Source organism: Rhea americana, unplaced genomic scaffold (assembly GCF_003343005.1).
Source record: "Rhea americana isolate MKP2758 unplaced genomic scaffold, rheAme1 scaffold_17, whole genome shotgun sequence".
In the NCBI taxonomy this organism is placed as follows: domain Eukaryota; kingdom Metazoa; phylum Chordata; class Aves; order Rheiformes; family Rheidae; genus Rhea; species Rhea americana.
The window spans coordinates 7,727,600-7,751,188 of NW_028185816.1; the positions used below are offsets into that span (position 1 = coordinate 7,727,600).

At 35.3% G+C, this 23,589-nt stretch overlaps 1 protein-coding gene across 5 annotated transcripts in view; it reads left to right on the plus strand.

The window, feature by feature from the left end:
- Nucleotides 1-23,589, plus strand: part of PPFIA1 (PPFI scaffold protein A1) — a 62,368-nt gene that overhangs the window by 12,234 nt on the left and 26,545 nt on the right. For all 5 annotated transcript variants that reach the window (XM_085300926.1, XM_085300928.1, XM_085300929.1 and 2 more), the window contains exons 3-16: nt 10,222-10,323; nt 10,995-11,159; nt 12,088-12,162; nt 12,506-12,607; nt 12,838-13,059; nt 13,789-13,935; nt 15,746-15,880; nt 16,965-17,048; nt 17,680-17,811; nt 20,120-20,182; nt 20,789-20,868; nt 21,121-21,271; nt 21,983-22,206; nt 23,316-23,550. In XM_085300926.1, the coding sequence (XP_085157052.1) occupies nt 10,222-10,323; nt 10,995-11,159; nt 12,088-12,162; nt 12,506-12,607; nt 12,838-13,059; nt 13,789-13,935; nt 15,746-15,880; nt 16,965-17,048; nt 17,680-17,811; nt 20,120-20,182; nt 20,789-20,868; nt 21,121-21,271; nt 21,983-22,206; nt 23,316-23,550 (1,917 nt within the window). The remainder of the gene's footprint in view (nt 1-10,221; nt 10,324-10,994; nt 11,160-12,087; nt 12,163-12,505; nt 12,608-12,837; nt 13,060-13,788; nt 13,936-15,745; nt 15,881-16,964; nt 17,049-17,679; nt 17,812-20,119; nt 20,183-20,788; nt 20,869-21,120; nt 21,272-21,982; nt 22,207-23,315; nt 23,551-23,589) is intronic.

Consider the following 23,589-nt stretch of genomic DNA (forward strand, 5'->3'; position numbering starts at 1 on the left):
TAATGGATGATTCTGCCCTGAGAGGCTATAGGTAGAGCAGCAGGGCATATCTAGAGAGCACTCTTTCAGGCTTTGTGTACTTGGGTCAATCACACTGGGGTTTTATATGCTTCTGCATGTCTTTGGGAAACTTCTAAATTCTGAATGTCTCATCAAGAGCTCTCCATACTTGCTGTATTACTTTTAGTAAACGACTAAACTTTTGCTTAGATAATTTTAGGGATTCCTGAGGATACTACTGTGAATCTTTTATTCTAGAATAATAATTTTTTTTCTACAGCATTATCACATTCTGTAGTTCATGGGAAAAGGTTCTGAAGGTTACAACATTCTTTGTCTTTGTGTTGAATAACRTTAGGCAAGTGCACCTGGTAATTTCTTTCTACTTTAGACCATGCAGTTTGATTTTTTTCGAAATGTTCAAAGGGTATGGTTTGACAATACTGTCATCTTCTAAAATCTTAGCCTTTGCCTTGAAAAATATGGAACCGCTTTGCTAATTGTGAAGTGGGAATCAAAAATCTTTTTGGGATTATAATTTTCAATGCTTGTCCATGCAGAAAAGGTGCTGTCCTCCCCTCTTGTCATGTTTATGCTGATGTAACTCCAACCCTCTATTGGAAATGTAACTGTTAGAAACTTCTTGTTCACTTTGTAAAAACCATAGGCTTTTATCAACATTTGAAATGTGTGTTGAGGACTTTTAAAAAAAATACTTTTATTTATTTTTTTTTTAGAACAGGAGTTATATAATCAAGCTGGTGGTACTTGAGTTGATAAATAGGGAAAAAATAAAGATATTGAAGACTGTATAGTGGTCTTCTGTATTTTGTGTAATGGTTGCAAAAGATTAAGACTTTGGAGGTAGTAGGGGAGAAGCCGGGCAAGTGTACCTTTTCTCTCAACTGTGTATGAGGCCTCAGGGTTTCCCGGTTGCATCATCTTTCTCTTGTTTGTAGCCCAGTTAGGAATAGGAGTTTCTGCCTCTCCTCAGACAGACCAGATTCCTCACCAATCCGTCTTCAGCACTAGCCTTTGTCACAGCATATTGACAGGCATTCCTGGTTTCTCTCTTTTTTTTTTCTTTTTTTTCCCTCTCTGCTATTTAGCATCGTTTATATCCCCAGTTTTGCTCTGAGATGTAACATGGTGGTTTTAGGTTTCAGGTAGCTATCATGAAGTTTGATGGATCAGTTTATTATGGGTCTCTTGTGSGGCACACAAAAATGATTTAAGAACATTAAACTCAATCCAAATACTACAGATTTTGATTTAGCATATGAACTCTGATGATAGGTAGGACAAAGAAATAGAAAAATAAAATGTAAGAGCCTAAAAGTTGAATTTCTTGCTGAAGGCGTGCATCTGTCCTCATTGAGTATTACTTGCTTAAACAAGTTTGAAATTATAAAACTGAACTGTTCATCACTTGGCAAAATATATATATGTATCTTTATTATATGTGTAATRGAGCATTGAGGGGGAAGTACGTGTTGATGCTTGTTTAAGAAGGGTGGCTTGGCCAGTCTTATTAAGATATTCCCAAGCACTCCCTGTTTACAGTGTGAAAAATGTACTTTACAGCTACTGGCCACAGAGCTAAACCTGACAACTAGAGGCCAAGATAAGTGATTAGAATAGGGCAGGGCAGTGCCTCAGCTGCTGCTCACAGCTTTTGCATGCAGAAGTATCTTGTCACTGAAATGTAATTATACATGATGGATCTTGTTCTTGGTTTATTTCTGAGAAATAATGAAGTATTAGTCATGTGATTAATTCTTTAAATGCACTACAACTCATTGTTTAAAGTTAAACAATTTTTTATTCTAAAAGATACATGAATTTAATATCAAATGCCAACTAAGCAAGAAGTGTGGTAGGTATTTTGAGTGGAATATGTTTGGAGTTCATTTACAGAAAACTTTTTTTGCCCAGGGAAACTTTAATAGTTCAATATTGTTTACAACTTAAAAATACTTAGAGTTTCTGTAGTAGCTGCTAAGCTTCCCTTATGAACAGGGGAGCTGCCAGCAGAAATACTGAACTTCTGTTAATTTTTTTTGAGCATATCCTGTAGGTATTGTAAAGTTTAGAATTTTTGAGAGGCATTGTACACAGTGAAATCCCAACCACATGGGATCCCAGATCTTGACCAACTGCTGTGAGAAGAGGAAAAACTTTAATGCAATCTCTATAGTGTCATATTAAAGATGAGATGGGTTTTGCCTCATATCTTGTCAAACTGGTACTGCAGGATTCTTATTTTTTAATTAAGTAGAACTGTATTCTCCGTTTGCCATAGTGGATATGGGTGTGGGTAGGTTTCTTCACTGACATGAACTCCAAAAATGGAGATGCCTAAAGCTACAACTATGAAGTTGTACTGCAACTTACAGTACTAGTTACTAATCAAAATAGCCTGGGCTAGGGGTGCAGGAATGTGGTTTTCTTACTGGGAAACCTTATAATTCACCCAATTGGAGTCTAACTGAGAGGCATTCCTCTCCCCCCACCCCTCTCACCTCCCTAAATATTGTAAATTTATTTCTGTGTTAAGGTAAACTGTTCTTCTGTTGGTACTTGGACTGATACAATATTGAACAGGATTACTGTATTATTGACCTATCGCAGCAGTCATAGCTCTACAGGAGAGTTGTCAGGCGCATCCCRAGTTTAAAAGCTTGCTTTTCAGTAGCTGGAATGTTTATATGCGTGAGCTGATTTTGTACCTTTTGAAGATGGACAAGCTTGGTGTGCTTTTGAATGCTCATGTGCTGTAGCTGCCCTTACAGTAGGCGTACTCACGTACACCCAAGAGCAGTTACGGTGGAACTCTCTGCATAACCACAACAACAGTTCTAGCCATGTGATGGAAGAAAGCTTTCTGCCACCATTGCATGTGAAGAGATGCTCGGTTTCCTGCAAGTCTGAAGAGTGACTTTGTTTTTATGTATGCTTACTGCTAGCTAGCTATTGACTTAAAGCTATTGTACTGGTTCTACTTTCAAACTACTTCATTCAGAAGATGCGCAATGTTGCCTCAGTAGAGGAAGCCTTTTAAGAAAGGAAGAGAGGAAAACAGTCTACATTGAAGCAATTTCTAGTTGGTGTTCAAGTTTTCATTTCTTGTTAATCCTTTGTGAATGCTGTAAGTTGCAAGACTTCTTTGCCTCTTCTCCTACCCCTGAAATTGAGTATTTGCAGAAAGCCTTTGGAAAAAAAAATACTTCAATTACTTCAAATAATTACTTGAATATGGTTGTTTGTTGGATGTATAGGTAATCTTGATATATGTCCATAGCTCCAAAAGCAGCTTAAAAATCTTCATTAAAAAAGCTCTATGATGAAAATAATAAAGATCTGTTTTGGAATTAAGCTCTGACCCTTAGTCTTGTATTTGTAACAGCAATGGTTTGAAGAGTTTAAAGAGAATTAAATGCAAGAGTGTAGGAGATAATGTTTTTGCTAGTCGGAGTGCTTTATACAGGTTATTGCTTTGAATGTAGCTGTCTCCTGTTTGTCTCTTTTGGGGCTAATAATTCTTACCTCCCCTTTTCTTACTTCTGTGTTCCTCTCACAAAGCTGCCAAGTGCAACGCATCTTCATTTATGCTTTCTAGCACTTGAATATGTAGCATTTTCTGAAGCGCCCGGCAACGAAGCCCAGATTTAGTGCTGTGTAGCTCAAGCTTAGTAAATACTGCACATAAATGTAAGCAAGACGCTCAGAATGGTAACTGGAAACCTGTTTGTTTCCATGGAGACTTGCTCTTACTATGAGGCTTTACATTTCTTAGGTGTGTGTGTTTGGTACCTCCTGACTTTGAGTTCTTGAGGGGTTTTTGTTTGTTTTTGTTTTTTTGCTCGTTGTGGTGAGGGTTTTGTTTTGTTTTTCCTCCAAGTCATTACCTTCTAGACTTGTTAAGATAACTCCAGGACTGATGTGACTGAATTATATCACCTGTGCAAAGGATGACTAATAGTTCTGCAAGAGCCCTTCCCTAGCTGTGAGAACAGAAGTTTTTAGAAAATAGTTTCCTTGCAAGAATTCTGCAAAAGATTGGATAGCCATTTTGTGGTCTACAAATGCAAGCAGCTGTTTTAACCCKAAGAACTTTACCATTACACCAGAAATTGCAAGTTGTTTCTGTTTGATTTTTTTGTTTGTTTGTTTGTTTTGCATGTATTTTTTTCCCTAGATAAAATAGGCACAAATATTTGTAGGTAAGCAAGACCTGGACACAGAAATAGCCCAGTGTCTCTGCATTGGGTGGTAATGTTATATATGTCTTTGCAGAAACTCCAGATTTGTTCTTGGTATTATCTGTAAAATTAAAAGTTAAGGTTTTTATGTACTGTTGCAAGGGAATCAAAGGTAATGGGGACTTTAAAATATGAAAATTCTTTTAGTGATAGTTTTAAGTCCAGTTAGTATTCTTTAATCCAGTTCTCTTTAAAGAGTTTTTGATTTCTCAAGTATAAATGTATTGAAAGTGGCAAAGATATTAAATTGCTTGAATTACTGAAACAATTGGCTCTTAACTTTGGTCTGTAGATATATATTAAACAATTAAAAGTTGCAGACTCCTTTAACTGGCTGTAGCACTCATTTTAGTGTTTTCATGTAGTATTGTATTTTTTTTGTTCATAGAAAAAGTATGGCTTTCGAGACAGAGAAAAAGAGATTTCTGAGAGTTGACCATAGGCAATATTAAAGAGTTTAAAAATCTCAGTGCCACTAGTTATGATGTGAGATTTTTTTTTAATAGTAAAGAGTTTTGCACCTATGTTTTGGTAGTGGTCTGTTACAAAACATTCAGAAGATATTTATAAGGAGAAATAAGGAAGACAGTTGACAAATTAATTGTGTTATATGCTATATGAAATATTCTGACAGGTAGTTAGCTGTAGCTGAAAGCAATCATTTGAGGCATGAAAAACCTTTCAATACACTGAAACTTGAGCATAACCACGTTTTAATATTGTTTTAATATTCTCTGTTAGAGTCATTCTTTAATTGTTGAGGGAGAATAAAAGATTAAGATAATCAGTTCTATGAAATAAGTTTGTTTGAAATAACCTGTCTTCCCAGTGAAGAAAAATCAGGATGTCTGATACTATCAGAAAATAATGAMTAGCTAGTGAAAAAAAGTGAAAAGAAAGTATTTTTTATGCCCTAAACTATTTCTCTTTCCARCTCTCAAGAACAGGGAAGTTCTRCCTGAACATGAGGGGGAATTTCTTCCCTGTGGCAGATCACTGGCACACGTTGCCCAGAGAGGTTGTGGAGTCTCCTCTGGAGATGTTCAAGGCCCGCCTGGATGCAACCCTGTCTAACATGCTCTAGGTGACCCTGCTGAGCAGGGAGGTTGGACTAGATGATCTCCAGAGGTCCCTTCCAACCTTACTGATTCTATGATTCTAGTAATGGAAAAGATTAAAAGTGATCAGAATTATTGTATTAAGTGGACAAAGCACTGTATGCGTTGGTTGATATGTCTTCTAGATTTGTTCTGTTAGTATATGTAACTATCTTTTTAGAAGGCTAAATTTAATGAATAAAACACCTGATTGCTTTTCAGTTACTACTCTAAATACTCTTAAGTATCCTGAATGKTAGCTGAAAAAGCTAAAGTCGTGTGACTCAATAGTTGTAAAAAAATAAAATAATAAAATAAAATTGTTGCTTGTAATCTGTGAGTCCTTACGTGCTGAAGAGCAGGGTTATGTTTTTTGTTTAAAACAAATTCCAAACAATCTTCTCTTTGTTGTAGTAGCAAATAACACCTCCAATATGCAGCTCATGTCAATAGACTTTCAGGGATTACATCTGTTTCTTGCAAGTTTTTYCCAAGTTAATTATTGTTGTCTTTTATGTCATATAGCGTTTACTAATTTGAGATCTACTGTCTGTCGAATTTATAAATCAGGCTCCTAATAAAAATGATGAAAACSTATTCCCTGAAAGCTGTAACACTCTCCTGGACCAAGATCTCACAAGTAACAAATCAATTGTCAGTCTRTATATCAGAATTGCGCACACTGCACAGCCAGGCATCAGCTGGTACAGCATCAGGAAGGATGTTTATGTTGTGGCCTCTACTGTACTTTAGTACAGGAACCTTTTTCAGAGGTTGATGTGAAAGAAATGCTTTTGGTTTTGAAGTTTTTGGAGCTTCTGAACACAAAACAGAAAATGTACTGAAGGRACAACAACAAAGTTGCTTTCTCTGATTTTAGCCTTCTTGTTCGAAGTATAAATTTCTGGCAATAGTAGTCATATTTGGAATGATTCGTTTGATTCAGAAAGTTATTTTCTTCAGCAAGTGTTTCAATTTAATATAGTATACTTGTATTCTTCAGTGTAGCCCAATCAACAGGSGTTCTTTTTCTAGTATATTAGGCCCGCTGATTCGTAGTGAATCGCAAAATGAGGTTGGAAGGGACCTCTGGAGATCATCTAGTCCAACCTCCCTGCTCAAGCAGGGTCACCTAGAGCATATTAGACAGGGTTGCATCCAGGCGGGCCTTGAAGATCTCCAGAGAAGGAGACTCCACAACCTCTCTGGGCAATGTGTGCCACACTCAGTAAAGAAATTCCTCCTCATATTGAGGTGGAACTTTCTGTGTTTCAGTTTCTGCGCACTGAAAAGAGTTTGTCCCCATCCCCTTGACAGTCTCGCTTCAGATACTTATACACATTGATGAGATCCCCCCTCAGTCTTCTCTTCCCCAGGCTGAACAGGCCCAGCTCTTGCAGCTGTTCCTCATAGGGCAGGTGCTCCAGCCCTCTGATCATCTTTGTAGCCCTAAATGCTCTAAAGTGCTTATTYTCGGTCCCATCCTTGTCATTCTTTGCTGTAGGGTATTTGTTAYGTTGATGTCATCTAGAAGCAGAGTAGAATTTGGTTCTGAAGTTCTTGGTGATCGTAATTACAGAGTTAGTAATCACCCTGGCTTTGTGGATAAGCAAGAAAACTTCTCTGGACTTTTCTTGTTCCTTTTACAATAGTTCCTTTACATTCATCTAATGCCAAGGAAGAAATTGAGGCAACTTGAAAAGTTTTTTGAGATGTTAAAATGCAAATAATTTCTCTCATTTTGGAATGCTTGAGGAAGTCCCAAATYATCTGTTCTTGAAGGTAGATGTTAAAGCTAGAAATGACCTGTCTTTTGGTAGTGTCAACTGAAACYAAGGACATTTAGTGTTCTTTATGAGGCATCTTATGGGACTTAGAGCAAACACGTTCTGGAAAAACAAACAGCAGTGGAGGTATTTTGCAATGCCAGAAATACATGTCAGTCTGTTTATGTAGCAGCAATATAAATTCCTGTGTGTGGTGGTGTTCTTGGGTTGTCTGACAATGTGATGGTTCATGTCAAAATCATGATACTTGTGCTACAATTTGTTTGCACAGGAGTATGCAATGAATAGAACTGTATGTACTATAATCATTTGAAAACTGAATAGACTTTTGATTTGAAACGTACAGTAGTTTTTCTGAAGATGGGGATCACGCATGTCTTTAAGATAAMTATAAGTTTTCTTATCTTTAATAGTGATGTTAAGCTGATGAAACAAAATGTCCCTTAGGCCTTACTGCTTGCTTTATACTGTTCTTGAGACTTGAAATAGGAACCAGAAAAATACAGAACTTGCCATGTCGTTCTGACATGCTTTGGAATATTATATATTGTCTAGACTTGAAAATTTTGATGTTGGTGTTTTGTGTTCATTTTTTACTTGTTACTCCTGTGCTTTGTTTTTYACTTGCTATTCCTGTTTGTTACAAAAAGGGCAAAGAAAAAGTGTAAGTTTGTATCAAGCTTTTTGCAAGTACTTTGAATTTGTTAGTACTTTCAGTAGTTTCAGTAATATTTGAAAACATTTTATTATTTAATTTGAATGTAAATAGGAAAGGTCTGTGGAAAAAATGTGTGAAAGTCTTTGTTTCAGTTTAATTCCATAGTTTGAAGTACATATTTTGTGCTTAGTTATTCTATTGCAGTCTTTTCATTCAGCATGTTAAAGAAGTCAATTTTTTAGCAATTGTAAAAGGAAAAGAATGAAAAGAATTTAAGAGTTTTTATGTGTATGTTCTTGTTTTGTTTTTTTCGGATGTATGGTAGTTGACTGTAAGGACTACACTGAATCTGATTTCAAAGAGCAGATTTTTATTTAAGAGAAGGGACTTTATGGAGGTGAATTCTGCGTCTGTGGTAGCGGTATTACTATCACTTTCATGGCAGCTTTTAAAAGCCTAGTGCATTAGGAATCCCAAAGGAGTTCACTGTAGGGTTATGTTGCATAGCAGTATTTTCTTTTCAGCTTTTCAGTCTTTGTCACAAATTTATCACCTGCAGATTTTTGAATACAGCTTGCAAAATTAGTTCTCAGAACTTGCAAGTAGTGCCTTTTAGCAAACGCTATTTATTAGCTGCATGTTAGAATTTGAAGATGTGCTAGTGTAATTAGTTGATATGTCCTTTGATTTTAAGCATGTGTTTTCTGTCACTTTGAATTTTATTGCAAAATAGCTCCATCTTAAGCTTTTACTTAATACGTATCTACTTTCTACTAAGCAGTATATCTTGTAGAAGTTGGGAAGTTTCCAGAAACAGCTTTTGTGCACACCATATACTGTATTTCCACAGTATATTSTTCTTACGGATTGCCATTTGTCTTGATGTTCTTATCTATACAACAGAAGGAACTTGCTGTTTGAGACATTATTCTGTTCTRTGTTTTTCCGTATTTTAGGTGATAATGAAGATTAATTTATTTGCTGCCACTTTTACTGCATSTTTTCTTATACAAGGGCTTCAGAGCGCTTCTGTGGTGTTCACTAGCTATCAGAGGTGACTGGAAATCACACTTGATTTGTGTTCACTTTTGCATCCTAAGTTGTGTTGATGACAGAAGTGTGGGGTGTTGTTTTTTTTGAGCAGTTGTTTTTTTTTCCTACTTCTTACAGAGCCTTATTCTAAAATATGGACTYCTTCAGATTCAAGATTGATTACTAATAGTCATGCCTAATGTAATTCAGATTACAATTTGAATTTTGCTGGAGAAAGTAGCTAGATAGAATTATTCCCTATATCTGCCTATAAGYGTAGCATATAGCTGTATCTTTGATTATATGCAGAGTATGCTTGGGTCGATCCAGAGCTTTAAATGCTTTTTATGTTGAACATTTTTGTTGGACTGTTGCTAGAGAATGGAAATAGTTTAGGATATAGTGGTTCTTCTAAATACTCTGTTCGGTTATGTATTTCTGACAGAAACCCAGAGATTTATCAGAAATTCAAAAATCTAGGAGTATATTCTTTAATGTTGACTACTCTCAATGTTCAAAATAGTAATGAATATGCAGTAGCTGCTGGGATTTACTTTAATTCATGTTCCGTGATAATTTTTTGCTCTACTTTCCATTTTACTTTGGTTCGATTTTGTTCTGTGAAAACTTTATTGAAGTTGAATGGTAAAGCTTGAATACTAAAAGTGCTCATCTTTTAGAAAATTTTGATTAGGGCTAAGAAACGCTACTCCTAGATACATGGCACAACTATAGGGAAAGGGCAGTTAATGCTCTGTCAGTTTTGTTTTGCAAGATTTGAAAGCAGCTGTAAGTGAAATTTCTGTGTGGCTRTGTAGCTAACACTGCTATAGATAAATAAAGGTAAAGGCCTGAGTCTTCCCAGTGGTGAAGCTTCAAGAATTTGTTACTGCTTTAACCTGTGTATTCTGCTAGGAGTCAGTGTGATGCATTGTCTCAGCTCTCTCTCTTAACTAAATATTGACTTGAAATTCACCATGGTTTACAGGTTTCTGTTTTTAACTGTTTAGTGCTCTAGCTTTTCATTTATCCTTTGCAGTCATTTTTAAAATTTCTTTGAAACAATAGCAAAGTGTGTTAGAAATACAATTCTTCCATTTGCTTGACAGAGATATACCCTAACTTAGATAATTGCCTCAGGGAGACAAACAAGTTTTTAATGGTACTGGTCAAAAGTGTTTTGTCGTTAAATTTGACAGTGTAATGATTTCAGGTATTTGAACGTAAGTCTATTTATTTACTATGACTCTACAATTGTGTTGGCTTTTTAAAATTATTTATATATCTTAACTGAATACTTAAAGAATCATGTCAAGTGTTCATATGAGTCCATTCTCAATATATCCTAGTATTTGATGTGCTCATGTTTGTCTGCTTTATTTCAGGAATTTGCAGCGCTTACAAAAGAGTTAAATGTGTGCAGAGAACAGCTGCTTGAAAGGGAAGAAGAAATTGCTGAACTGAAAGCAGAAAGAAATAATACACGGGTTAGTTCCTTGTCCTTATCTTTAAGATTACCATTGTTAAAGCATCCAGCTCTCTGGAGAAAAATGCTGAACGTTAAGTTTGGAAAGGTGTGTTGTGTGTTTGGTTTGGTTTTTGTTTTTTCTCTCTTCCATCAATTGATATTTGCACATGAATCTTCCTAGTAGTGTATTATGTGTGTTGATTAAGAAAATTTGACAGTTTTTGCACRGTCCCAAACACCGCTGTGCAGAGTTAGTAGAAAGCTTAAGATAACACTGTCACCTGTCATTCAAGGGTCTTGTTATGAAGGTTTTTGAAATCATCGTAGCACTTGGGATCAGTGCAGTAAGTAGGCAAGTTACAGTGATCTGCTCCAGCAGCTTACACAATGGTAGGCAAAACAGTGTTTTCTGTATGTATTTGTCTGACAAGCATGTARTTTCTCAAATTGATGGAACTAAAGAGTTGGCTAAGTAGAGACTATATTTAAAAGCTGGACTGAAGGAGTAAGTAAGGAATGTGTTTATTCTGATATTGCTTCTTAGATGGATGAAATGTTACAAACAGATCCATATACTTGATATAACAGTCTTTGGCTCCTAGATTTGATACTTAGTTCCAAACTTGATGTTTTAGGAGGCAATCTACTTAAAAAAAAAAAAAAAATGTTTATTCCTGTTCTTTTTTCCAGCTATTATTAGAACATTTGGAGTGTCTGGTCTCCAGGCATGAGCGATCTCTCAGAATGACTGTTGTAAAGAGACAAGCTCAGTCTCCAGCAGGAGTTTCTAGTGAAGTAGAAGTTCTCAAAGCACTAAAATCTTTATTTGAGCACCATAAAGCTCTTGATGAAAAGGTAATGAAATATGCTACCTGACATTATCTCATCTTACCCTTCCTTTTGCTTTTGTGTGGAGCAAATAGTTGTTTGTGCTAAAGCAGCAAATGTCAGTTTCTCTGAACTTTTTTTCTATATTAATATTGTGGCTTAGATATAACTGCATCAGTAACTGCCCTTCTAAATTAATATGCTGCACTGAAGCAAGCTGGTGTAACTTGTTCCAATACCTCATCAATTGTGCTAGTGTAAACCAAGCAGGTTCAGGTGCAGCATACTTGTAGGACTGTATACATTCTCTTACCTATATAATATCAGGAAACAGCTTTTTGCTTATGTAATWCAAGAAAACAATGTACTGGAGAAAACAGGAGACTGCTCACACTGAGGTATAAAGTTGGATTAAAAGAACTTTGACCTTTAGTTACTCCTGGTGTTGGCATCATATGCAAATGAGTAAGTTTAGTGTGAATTTTGCAACCAACTTGTCGTTTGGCCAACAGCTTTTGTGACCTTCTATAGACAGTCTTGCAAATTATTTTAAGTAAGATTCTGTCTCTTTAGGGTACGGGGGGGGGAAGATTGGCATATATGCAGGTATTGTAAATATGCAAGGGCATACGTGCTTTTTGCCTTGCAAAAGGCTAAATTCTGAATATGTTTGMTTATAGCCTAAACGTATAGGTCATGATGAGGTGATTTGCTTATGACTTAAAAAAAAAAAAACTCGAGCTGGATTTTAGGAGGTGCGGCATTGTTCTAGAAATGTTTTTGTAGTATCTGTTAAGTTGTCATTAGCACTGACTGAAGACTGAATAGTTTTCCTAGTATAATAGAAATAAAGCTTCATTTGTTATCTGAAAATGGAAGATGAAGTGGCTATACATGAAGTTGATTTCTTTTTGATTTAAATGATTGCAAATGATTCAAAAGGACTCTGTTTCAGGTAAGGGAGAGGTTACGAGTAGCACTTGAAAGATGTAGCTTATTGGAAGAAGAACTAGGTACTACCCATAAAGAGGTAGGTTCCTTTTAAAAAAAAGTTTTCAGGTATGCTTGGACACGTGGTTAATCAATATTTGCACACACTAATGTATTCAATTAAAGTTCATTTTCTTTGACTTCTGTATTTTTAATTGATACCAAATGGGATAAAGTTGATTTTAACTTAGTCTGCTTTGAAAGAGGGGGGAGGAGATGGGAGAGGGAAAGAGTTTTTGTGGCTTTAAAATAAGAATTTTTGGAAGGCGATGATGTCATGGAATAAGTTTTTTGACAGTCTGTACTATATAATGTTAATACATACCTTGCAGTGGAATTTATTATACACATATAATATATGCATATTAACTTTTCTCTCTTAGTTAATGATTCTGAAAGAGCAAAACAATCAGAAAAAAACACTAACAGATGGAATGCTGGATATAAATCATGAACAAGAAAACACACCAACTACAAATGGGAAGGTATAGGGGTGTTCGTTTTTTTTTTTTTAATGCTGATATGAGTCTTAAGCCTAAACTTAAGTATCTGACTTTGAGTGAAGATTTAGTTAAGAAGTCTCTTATCACAATTTCGCTTTTTGTGGTCTATACAATAAAAAAAAATCTTGGGGGAAGGATGTATTCATACATGTAACAGTTTTTGTTTCTTAAATTTAAAATGTAATATTTGAAGACATTTTTTTGTTTGATAGAGATCSTCTGATGGTTCACTATGCCATGATGAAAACCTTGCTAAAGTGATTGAACTCCAGGACATCATAGATAAGCAAAACAAAGAGCAGACACAAATGAAAGAACGTCTTACTGCTTTGTCTAGCAGAGTAGCAGAGCTGGAAGAAGATCTTGACACAGCTAGAAAAGACTTAATAAAATCTGAAGAAATGAATACAAAGTTACAGAGAGATGTACGAGAGGTGAGGAGTAAACTGTCAAAATTTGGGCAGTCCCAAATATAATTGTTTTATAAAATTATCAGTCACATTAGCGCTTAGTTGCCCCTTGGTATTTTAAAACTTTTTTGGTTTGAAAAGTGAGGAAAAAAACTTACTTAATGTGCTAGTTGTCTTTTAAAAGACTTCGGTCACTTAGGTAATTCTGAAAGCAAAATTTATGATTAACTAGATGCTTAATGTGAATATATTAAGCTAGAAATTTATCCTTGTAGACTTGAATGTTCTTGAAAAAATGCTTGGTCTTATCATAAACRTTGAGTTTATTAATGAAGTTAAAAWTTAATTTTAAAGATATACGTGGTTGAGGAATCTCCTTAATTTTAGTGGTATGATTGGCAGTCCTGTTATCAATCSGTCGCTGATCTCCAAGGTCCAGTGTCTTGCTGTCTACTCCAGGAAACAGTATTAAACTAAACTGAAAGGGAGTTTAGTTAAATCTAGGAAAAMTCTTGGACCGTCCGTAGGAAGTAAACATTTTCTCTGTTTGTGCTGCGGAGAAGATGAGTAGCATGTCTGGTGTGCTTTAGGGGTGGGTGGTAGCAATGGTGGTGGCAGTGGTTTATGTTTTAGCAGTGAATTTTAAGAAGTCATTTGTATAAATTGCAGCATATCTGATTTTTTTTTWAAAGTTAATTACTAAATAATTATCACCTCTCTTAGTGACTAAATTCTGTTCTGTCTCTTATGTAGACTATGGCCCAAAAGGAAGACATGGAAGAGAGAATTACAACTCTTGAAAAACGCTACCTCGCAGCACAACGTGAAGCTACATCTGTGCATGACCTCAATGATAAACTTGAAAATGAAATTGCCACTAAAGACTCCATGCATCGACAGGTTGTAGTTTGAAATAACCTACAAAATTGCATTCTCCTCAATATAAAATCAATCAAAAAAATTAATGTTATACTATACTAAGCAGTCCTGTTTTAGGAAGCTAGATATATCTATAATGTATGGGAATGTATTGTAGAGTTCTTTGTAGAGAGTTTTTTACCCTGAAAATGAGTATGAGAGTGTGTCCTGGGAGGGGAAGTGATTTTGTACATTTTAGTGACCTAGATCATGTTGCAGCAGGGCTGTTTTCCATGTTAGTTATGGATTTTTAATTTGTTATAAGTGTATCCAAACATCTTTAGTTTCAGGTGTGGGAATTATTCTTAACTAAAACAGTTTTAGAATTTGTGTTGAAAGTAAAGCCTGTAGTAGGCATGAATATGCTCTTTGATTGATCTTGGGTTGATACATCAGACCTTAGGTGTATTTTGGCTTAGTTTTGCTTGGTTCAGACGATGCTCATTGTAGGTAAATGGGATGTCATGAAAAGGAAAAGGGTTTTCATTATTTGAAAATATGTAGATGTTTTTAAATGGAGGTTGGAAACCAAGRTGAAGTTTTAGCTCCTTATTACCTTCATTTTTACTTATGTGTCTCTTGGTTCCTGGCCATGATTAGTTTGTGTATTGTGCTTTGTTTTTGTTAAGCACTAGTATCTTTTTTGCATTTGCATGGTTCAGTGGCATAATTTGAAACTACTCATGAAGTAAAATAAGTCTACTTGTCAAATTCTCCTTTTTTCAGTCTAGGTGATTAACCTTATTAATAGATTTGTTCCTGTTGTATATCCAGCCTTCCAGTAGCTCTACCAAATCTTTGCTGTTTGGTATGAAACTCATTGGTGTGAAACTCATACAAGTTCCTGGCTTTTGTTTGTCTAGTGTCTCTCCCCTTCTCCCCACATATCTGTTGCATATAGCAGTCAAGGTTTCTTCTGAACCTTAATATGCCTTCAAGATAGCAGAAATAAATGGAGTTAGAACATAATTGTGCGAAGCTGAATAATAGAATGCCCACCTGGCTTGTTGCTTGTGATCTAAGAATAAAACTGATAAACAGAAATGTYTAGGAGAGAAGACTTGTTGAGATAATGGGTTTAAGTTGAAAAGAGTTGTTTGTGAACTGAGAAGCTTAGCAAGGAGCACTAGTACTAGACTGTCTTGCATTTTACTGCTTTTGGGATAAGGTTGCCTAGGGTTTGTGAAGGAGTTTAAAGGTGATTTTTATAGCATATAATACAAGTAACTTACCTTACTGAAGGAAGAAATTTCTYATGTGTGTTAGATGAAATTGTCCAACTTTACAAACCAGAAATGGTTATTTAGCTAATCATTTTCTAACTAGAGGAAACCAGACAACAATTAGTCAATGATAAGACCCTTTTAGTCATAATTTTTAAGAGTGTTGAACTCACTACCTTTCCACATAAACAAAAAAATCCCTCTGATCAAATATTTTAGTAACATGCAGTGTTATTTAAAATACAAAGGAATTTGTGCCTAGATGCAACTCAAAGTCTCAACATGACCTTGGCACTGGAAATTCACTTGTTCTATATTGCTTCCCATACCACAACTATGTTTATTCAGTGATGCAGTTGCTTTCAGAATACATAAAATTGTATGCAGTAAAAATTTGCAGAGAAAAAAAATTTCTCATCTGACAAAGGGTAAAATTCCCTATCTTTTGATTATGACACTTGTTTTGGAAAAATTGCTTTCTGTAGACCTGTAATCTGTGTCTTTCCCTTCCTCTTTGAAAATTAATTACCATTTTAACACTAAATACTGCTAATCACAATCCTGTGTAGAGTGAAGATAAGAATAGACAGTTGCAAGAACGACTGGAACTGGCTGAGCAGAAGCTTCAGCAGACTTTGAGAAAAGCTGAAACTTTGCCGGAGGTGGAAGCTGAGCTGGCACAGAGAGTTGCAGCGCTTTCAAAGGTGGGTCAGCTTGGTGCTGTGCTCAAGTTTTTTTTTTTTTCCTATAGCATCCCACTACAAAAAATAGGCTCTTATTGTTATCATTATTGTCAGGTTTTTGTTTGTTCCTAAGTCAGAAAATGTTTTTTCGTGTTTTCTGTACTTTCTGTTCATCTCTATGAAGATAATGTARTGAGTTACCCTTATTAGCTTCTGCTCTTCAGAATCTGAGCAGGTGTTTTGTTAACTCAGTGTTACGAACTTTACATTTCATARCTCTACAAAAATGTCTCTCTGAATTACTTTGTTACTTTTTATTAAATTTCACTTAATCCTAGTATCTAAAACAATAACTATTTCTGAAGGGGAAGTTGATCTTTTTTCTTTGGTTAACCAAGTGGGGAATGTGTGTTGCGGGGGAGAGTAAAGTAATGGTAGTCATTTTAAGATTTTCTGGAAGGTGCAAACAAAATAATGAAGTCTGAAAAAATAATACATAGTAATCACAAATGAACCTTTTGAAGTGTGGGATGTCTTTCTTTTTTTGTTGTTTTGTTCTTAAGTCGTAGTTTCATTTCTTTCCTTATTATCTTTCCTGTCCTTTACTGGCTCTGTAGTCTGACCTTTTGTCTCCTGGGAACTCTGCCGCTAAAGGTGCTAAAGTATTGGAGCTTACCACCAAGCTTAGGAAGGTAGAATTTGTATATTAGTCCTTGTTTCTGCTTGCTGCTTTCTGCTTGGTCATGATTAATAACAAAGGGTGTTAGTGTCTAGGCCAGTGAAGAAAAGCTGAAAATGCATTTAGTTTTGATTTTGTAGTTTTGATACTGCTGTGGGTTTGAATGAACTTTCACTGTTGAAAACTCATTTGCAAATAATAGTTGTTTCACAGTACAGAGTAGTGAGAGGATTATTTCATTACTTAATATRAACTCTCACTAGGTTCTTTCAATAGTAAATGGGCATCTGTTTTGCACTGTGTGTTACTGTAAATGGCAGTTTGCGCAAAGCATGTTAGATACTTTATGATATATCAACTTTTCTTTACGATTTTGAAACCTTCTGTAAGAAAAACCAAGTTCTAGTTTTGCTTTCTAATTGACAGGCTGAGGAGAGACATGGCAATATAGAAGAACGTCTCAGACAGATGGAAGCCCAGCTAGAAGAAAAGAATCAAGAACTGCAAAGGGTACTGTACATATTTTTGGTACAAAAACAAAACTAAAAGAAAGGATCTGATCCCTTCCATGGCGGTCCACCATGCAGCAAATTTGTTTTTATGTCTCTAAAATAAAGCTAGAGTTYAGGCTGAATGATTTGGGTTGAGCTGGAAGATTGCTGATTGAGAGATTTGAGACTGTTTCACAGCCAACCTTAAATCTTAAGAATAATCTGTGAATTGACAACCAGAGTTTGAAATAAGTTTGGAAATACGTAACTGCTATTCATGCTTTCTGAAGAGAAAAAAAATTTTTCTTTATTAACTAACCATGCAAAAATTGGTTCATGGGTTATAATAGTGGAATTAATTTTGARATCTGTGGGATCATGAAACATAAGCTTAGACTTTGAAGCTTCTGATTTTTGAMCTCTTGAATTATTAAAATCTTAAGAGTCCCTTATATTCTCTTACAGACTTGTGAAAGTATGTGCAATATTTCTTATCCTTTAGGCAAAATGGTTTCTCTAAAAAAAAAAATGTGGATTAAAAAAAAAATTGTTTTCACAACCTGGACATCGCTTTATAGACATTATAAATTGTAAGTTATTTATAAATTGTAGTTGTTTATAMAACTTTGAAGTTTCCGTATATATCTTAGGCTAGACAGAGAGAGAAGATGAATGAAGAGCATAATAAGCGCTTGTCAGAAACTGTTGACAAGCTTCTCTCTGAATCCAATGAAAGGCTTCAGCTTCATCTCAAGGAAAGGATGGCTGCCTTGGAAGATAAGGTAACCTTAAGTCATGTTTCMGTGTGTTCATTAATTAGATGTTCAGCATTCTCTAGCAATTTTGTATTTTTGTGATGTCTGTGTAATGGTAGTAAATAAATACTAAATTTCTATTAATAGAACAGTTTCTGCAAAGGGAAATTTCTAATGTGAATTTTGAAAAAATGTTTTAAAAATTCCTTTTCTTGAGATTTTCCCTGGTTACGATTCTTCAGTGTTGAGAAGACATCTTTTAAGAAGCTTTATCCTTTCCTAGTTGACTGGTGTAAACTGCATGAGTAAACTCATCCAGTGTAAGATATGTCTGAAGTATTAGGACTCAAACTTCAGCCTTTTCAGTACAGTTCTTGTTTCCTACTCCTTTTTGTCTATGCCACTTACACAGAGTCATCCTGGGTTTCTTGTATGTTGAAAGTATCCTGTCTTTCTCCTGTGTAGGTTGTTCTGAGGCAGGTTATATGAATACAGAGACTGTTCCCTTGATCATCAATTCACATCTTGGATCCTTCCCCCGTAACAGTTCTGTCCCTCTTCTCCAGTTCTGTCCCTCTTCTCCAGTTCTGTCCCTCTTCTCCAGTTCTGTCCCTCTTCTCCAGTTCTGTCCCTCTTCTCCAGTTCTGTCCCATGTGTATATAGGTTTTCTTTTGTTCTGCTTTTGGATCTAGTTCCTCATGTATCTTCTGGAAGAAAAAGCCATTTGCTTATCTTTAAGGATTCCCTTATTCTGCATCAAACAAAGCAGTGCATATAATAGTATTTTGTTGACTTTGAGCTGCTTTTTATTGGTTAAAAAAAAAATTTATATAGCAGGGTGAAACGATCTTGGGAAATTTTTTAGTAAAAGCCTGTGTGGCTTTTGTTTTAAGGTCATGGAAACAAATTATCCAGACTTTAATAGATGTTTACTTTCTCTTGGATTCATGTCAACTCAGTTCTTTTCTCTGAACCATTAGACAGGTATCTGACATGTCTTTCAAGAATTCTAGGGCTGTCCTCRTTTCAAACCATTACAAAGATTTAGTTCATTCTTCTTCCTGCTTTTGTGTATTAGGAGGTGAGGAAAAATTGGGTAGCGTATAACAAATGTGAGTCCTACTAATTCTTGTTCTTTGAGTTAATCGTTAAGATGCCTGTCATCTGGCATCTAGGCTCGCAAGCTTCTGACTTGTGTTTTTAAATAATGTTGCTATTTCCAAGAGCACTAGCTGCTCCTAATGTTTCTGAATTTTTATGGACYTTATTGTAACATCAATCAGATCTAACAATCTTTATAAAATCARTTTCAGATGTGACTGCATTTTCTTTTTTATGACATATTGGAGGAATGGTTGAGGGGTAGGGGAGTTAGCGTTAACGCTAATCCTATATATGGATTTACATTCATGAATATAATGAGATTTTAGTGGTCCTTCACTGTAATTTTCAGCTTCCAGTAAAGTATTCCTGCTATGACATCCAGCTCATTTTGATGATAAATTGGGAATAAATTTACGTGTAAAATTTTAAGACTTTTTCTTTTGATCACTTGTACTCTTTTCCCAGAGTGACTTGTTTGTTAGCATATGAAGTTTTATTACAGACTTAAGGTGCAGGTAGTGGTATTACTCCAGGAAATATGTTTAATGGAACTTTTTGGCAACAATGCAGAGGGAAAAGAAAATGATGCTTATAAATTTCCTAGTAGAAGGGGACTCTCTAATTTTTGTTTTGTAGCACTACAGTCAAATTCAGTATTTGAAATCTGTTTGATCATTGTAGTTGTCATATGATTCTTAGCTCTCAGATGATTCTTAGTCTTAGAGTTTGAGAACAGTTTGAAAAAAAAAAAAGACTGTAGCAGTTGTAAATACCTTTATTGGAGTTATTGAGCTATCTTGATATAATTGTAAAGAACTCTGTTCTAGTGCTAGTAAGGAACAATAAGTCAGGTTTTGGAGGTACTCTGTCTGAGATATTATTGTTCTAGTTTAGGCAAATCAAAGCAATGGGAAAACATGGTGCTAGACAATGATGTCTTAGTAGTCACTCAGTGAATGCATTTGAATTACTTTAACTGCGTCTTAATTATGCCTCGTTTGCTGATTTTTGTCAAAAGGAGAATAATGAGCTAAAGGGCAGTAGACCTGAAAGGATAAATGMATAATTAGCTATAATCAAAGAGAAATGGCTGTAAGCACACCRTAGTAAGATATCCGTGACTTAAGATACATATGTATGGCATGACTGAAATTTGATGATGCTCACCTTGCTTATGGTTAAGATAAATGTAAACTTTGAGTAATATAATTTGCAATACATTTTGTTTTAGAATTCTCTTCTTCGAGAAATTGAAAATGCGAAAAAACAAATAGAGGAACTTCAGCATGAAAAGGTATAATGTACATTACTGTATCATTATATTGGAAAATAATTGCCCTATTGCAACATAGCAGGAACAGGTTTGAGGTGTCCCATAAAACTTTACATTGCATAGTTTGTTTTAAAAAAAGCTTATTTTTASTAAATTCTTGGTGTTTTTGCTTATATACCCTATCAAGTGCCTCTCGGTTTTTTGATGCTTATTCATTAAACTGTTTTGTTGTTAAATTCCAAATCTCTAGAWCACATCAGAAAAGTGGATGCATTTAGGACCTGTTATGCATAAAGCTTRAAAAATCTTGTTTCTTATTAAATATACTCACTTAATTGTAGTAAGTAATGTGTGAATTTTGTTCAGTAGTTTTATTTAAAGTATATATCATTACCTAGATTAACGGTGTAGAGAGAGAACGGAATTATCCTTGGATGCCTTTCTGTGATGGTGCTGTAGTGTGTAGCAAAAATAATTTTTAGGTTTTACGTTGTCAAAGGATAGCATTTAAAATCAGTTAGTTCTGAGCTCTATAGAAATGAGAATAAAGGACTAAATAATAGTTTAAAATATTTGATAGGCTTTTTAAAAAGCCTATTTTTATATAYTTATRTATATTTTTTACAGGATCAACTTATGCTAAATGTTGAAGCATTAAGGGCTGAAAATGACCAAGTGAGACTCAGAGCCACATCACTTCATCATAGGTACTGGTACTTAATTGCAATGCGGTTTTTTCTAATTGCTTCCAAGTCGTCTTGCTGAACATAATTTTTGTTATACATATTTTTGCTAGCTGTAGCAAAAGTTATACTACTTAAAAAAAAAAAAAAAAAAAAAAAAAAGGCAGAACTGGTAGGATAATAGGAAGAGTTTGGATTTTTTGGGGTTTCTTGGTGTTTGTTTTTTCCTTCCCCTTCTCCTCATCGCTAAGGATAAAGTATTTCTTCATGTTTTAGCCGACCACATTTGGGTAGTGTACCAGATTTCAGATACCCTATGACATCTTCATCTGTGGCTGACAGTCATACAGACTCCTATGGCACCTCATCAGTGTTAAGGCGTCCCCAGAAAGGGCGTTTGGCAGCTCTCAGAGATGAACCTTCAAAGGTAATAGAACAGTAAAACAAAATAACAGCAACAAAAACTTTCAAAGCAAAATGGATTAACCTAATCTGTTGCAAGAAGAATTTGTGGAATACAAGTACACAGCAACAAAACTGCTAGATTTTATATATCAAAATATATTTTTAAGATTTGCTTATGTCCTGTTTCATTAACTAATGCACTGCTACTGGTCATTTTAACTATCAAATAATTGTAAAGTTGGGATTTTGAGGTCCTATTTGTTTTAAGTATGAAAGGCTTGTAAAATACAAATTGAAATGATCTTATTCTTATGTGTGTACATTTTCAGATTTGAACTTGCATTCACTAATCTAACATGTTGTTGTTTTGCAAGCAATTTCAGAGTCTCTTTCAGGACATGTAAGTTCTCATTATATAAAGTTGATTCCAAAATTTTCATTGGATTTGTTAGCAAAATTCTGCAGTAACTTAGAGTGTATATGGCCAAGATAAGTGATGTTATCATTTATTCATTGGTGTTATCCATTTTTAAATTCTGCTTAACTGTAAGATGCAAAGTTTTCTACATTATAGCTTTTGTTTTTACATTTCTCTGCATATTGCTGTCTTGATGGATACATTCAGCATGTAAGTGGACTTTTAAAAAAATTATTTTTAACATCTTGAAAAACAGAAAAAATGCCATATTTTTCCCATTTGAGCTTGATTTTATTTTCAATTCTATTCTAATAGGTTCAGACTCTGAATGAGCAAGACTGGGAGCGAGCCCAGCAAGCAAGTGTATTGGCAAATGTGGCACAAGCATTTGAAAGTGATGTTGATGTGTCTGATGGTGAGGATGATAGGGAGACTATATTCAGTTCAGTTGATCTGCTGTCACCAAGTGGTCAGGCTGATGCTCAGACTTTGGCCATGATGCTTCAGGAACAGTTGGATGCAATCAACAAAGAGATTAGGTATGGTTTATCTGCTGTTACAATTTTCTGTGAGGCTGGAAATTGAAAATGACTACCCATTTTGTGTGTGTGTGTGTGGTTACAAGCAAATATCTTTGTCCATTCAGTTTCATTGGGTGGAGAGAGGAATGTTTRTTTATAGTACTATAGTTAGTGTAGTTAATTTATAGTACTGACAACTTGTAAAGTGCTTTTAAATTTATATGAGGGAAAAAAGTTATATATCAGACAGTAGTTGTGGATACAGCTGTTATGTGGAAGTACAAGATACTARTATGCACTTCATTGGCATGTGCTAAGTCTTAGCTGCTTAGGACTGGCTACACTACTGATCATACCTGGGGTACCTATTCTGGGTTTTACAATGTGCCACCTAAGTTTCATGGAACAAAATAGCCTCTGTTTCATAAGAGTTTGAAGTGCTGAGATGTATGGAATACTTCTGGAAATACTTCTGTTTTTTTTCTTTTTGTGGATGAAATAGAGGCTTTAATTTAATAGTAAAATGTTTGTCATATGACATTTGTATGGAAAAATACTTTAATGATGCACAAAGCACCTTCCAGTTAAACCTTACAAAATCYTTGTGAAAGGAACACTGGTATGTTGCAGTGGAAAAAAAGTGTGTGGAAGTACATGCATTGTGACAGTAGCTCTTCAGTTGCAAGTCTAGCGAGGACTGCTAGTTTTTGTCTGTTGTCCATGTATTTTTACTATTATTCCAGATATTTTCAGACTTAATGTGTTGCTATACTTAAAAATAATAGAACAGCCTTCTGTACCTAAGCTGCCTTCCTTAGGTTCCTGTGTGCCTATGCTTTTCAGGTCTTTGTTTAAGAAAATGCTTTGTTTTCCTCTCTTAAAAGCCTCAGTCCCATTTGTGGAAGGGATTGTGTATTACTAGTTTGACAGAACCCCCTGTGTAGTGGTAATAGCAGTTAYATTTGTTACCTTTTTTTCCTTCATTGGATTAGAAGATTCAGTGTGGCTGTTCTGTCTTGTAAGTATTGWGGGGGGGGTGTTATCATTTGGGGGTTTTTTATTATGCCTGGGTCAGCTATCCTCTCTGTGGTGATTGACTGTCGTGTTCTTTTGGACTTTCCTTTTAGACTTATACAAGAAGAAAAGGAAAATACAGAACAACGGGCAGAGGAAATTGAAAGCAGAGTAGGTAGTGGAAGCTTGGACACCCACGGTCGTTTTCGGTCAATGAGCTCTATTCCTCCTCCATATGCAACTGGTTCCCTTGCTGGGTCTTCACCTCCTGGCAGTGGCCGCTCTACCCCAAGGCGGATCCCACACAGTCCAGCTCGGGAAGTGGACAGGCTAGGTATCATGACGCTAGTAAGTATCCATTGATTTTAATTTACCAGAAGATGGTGT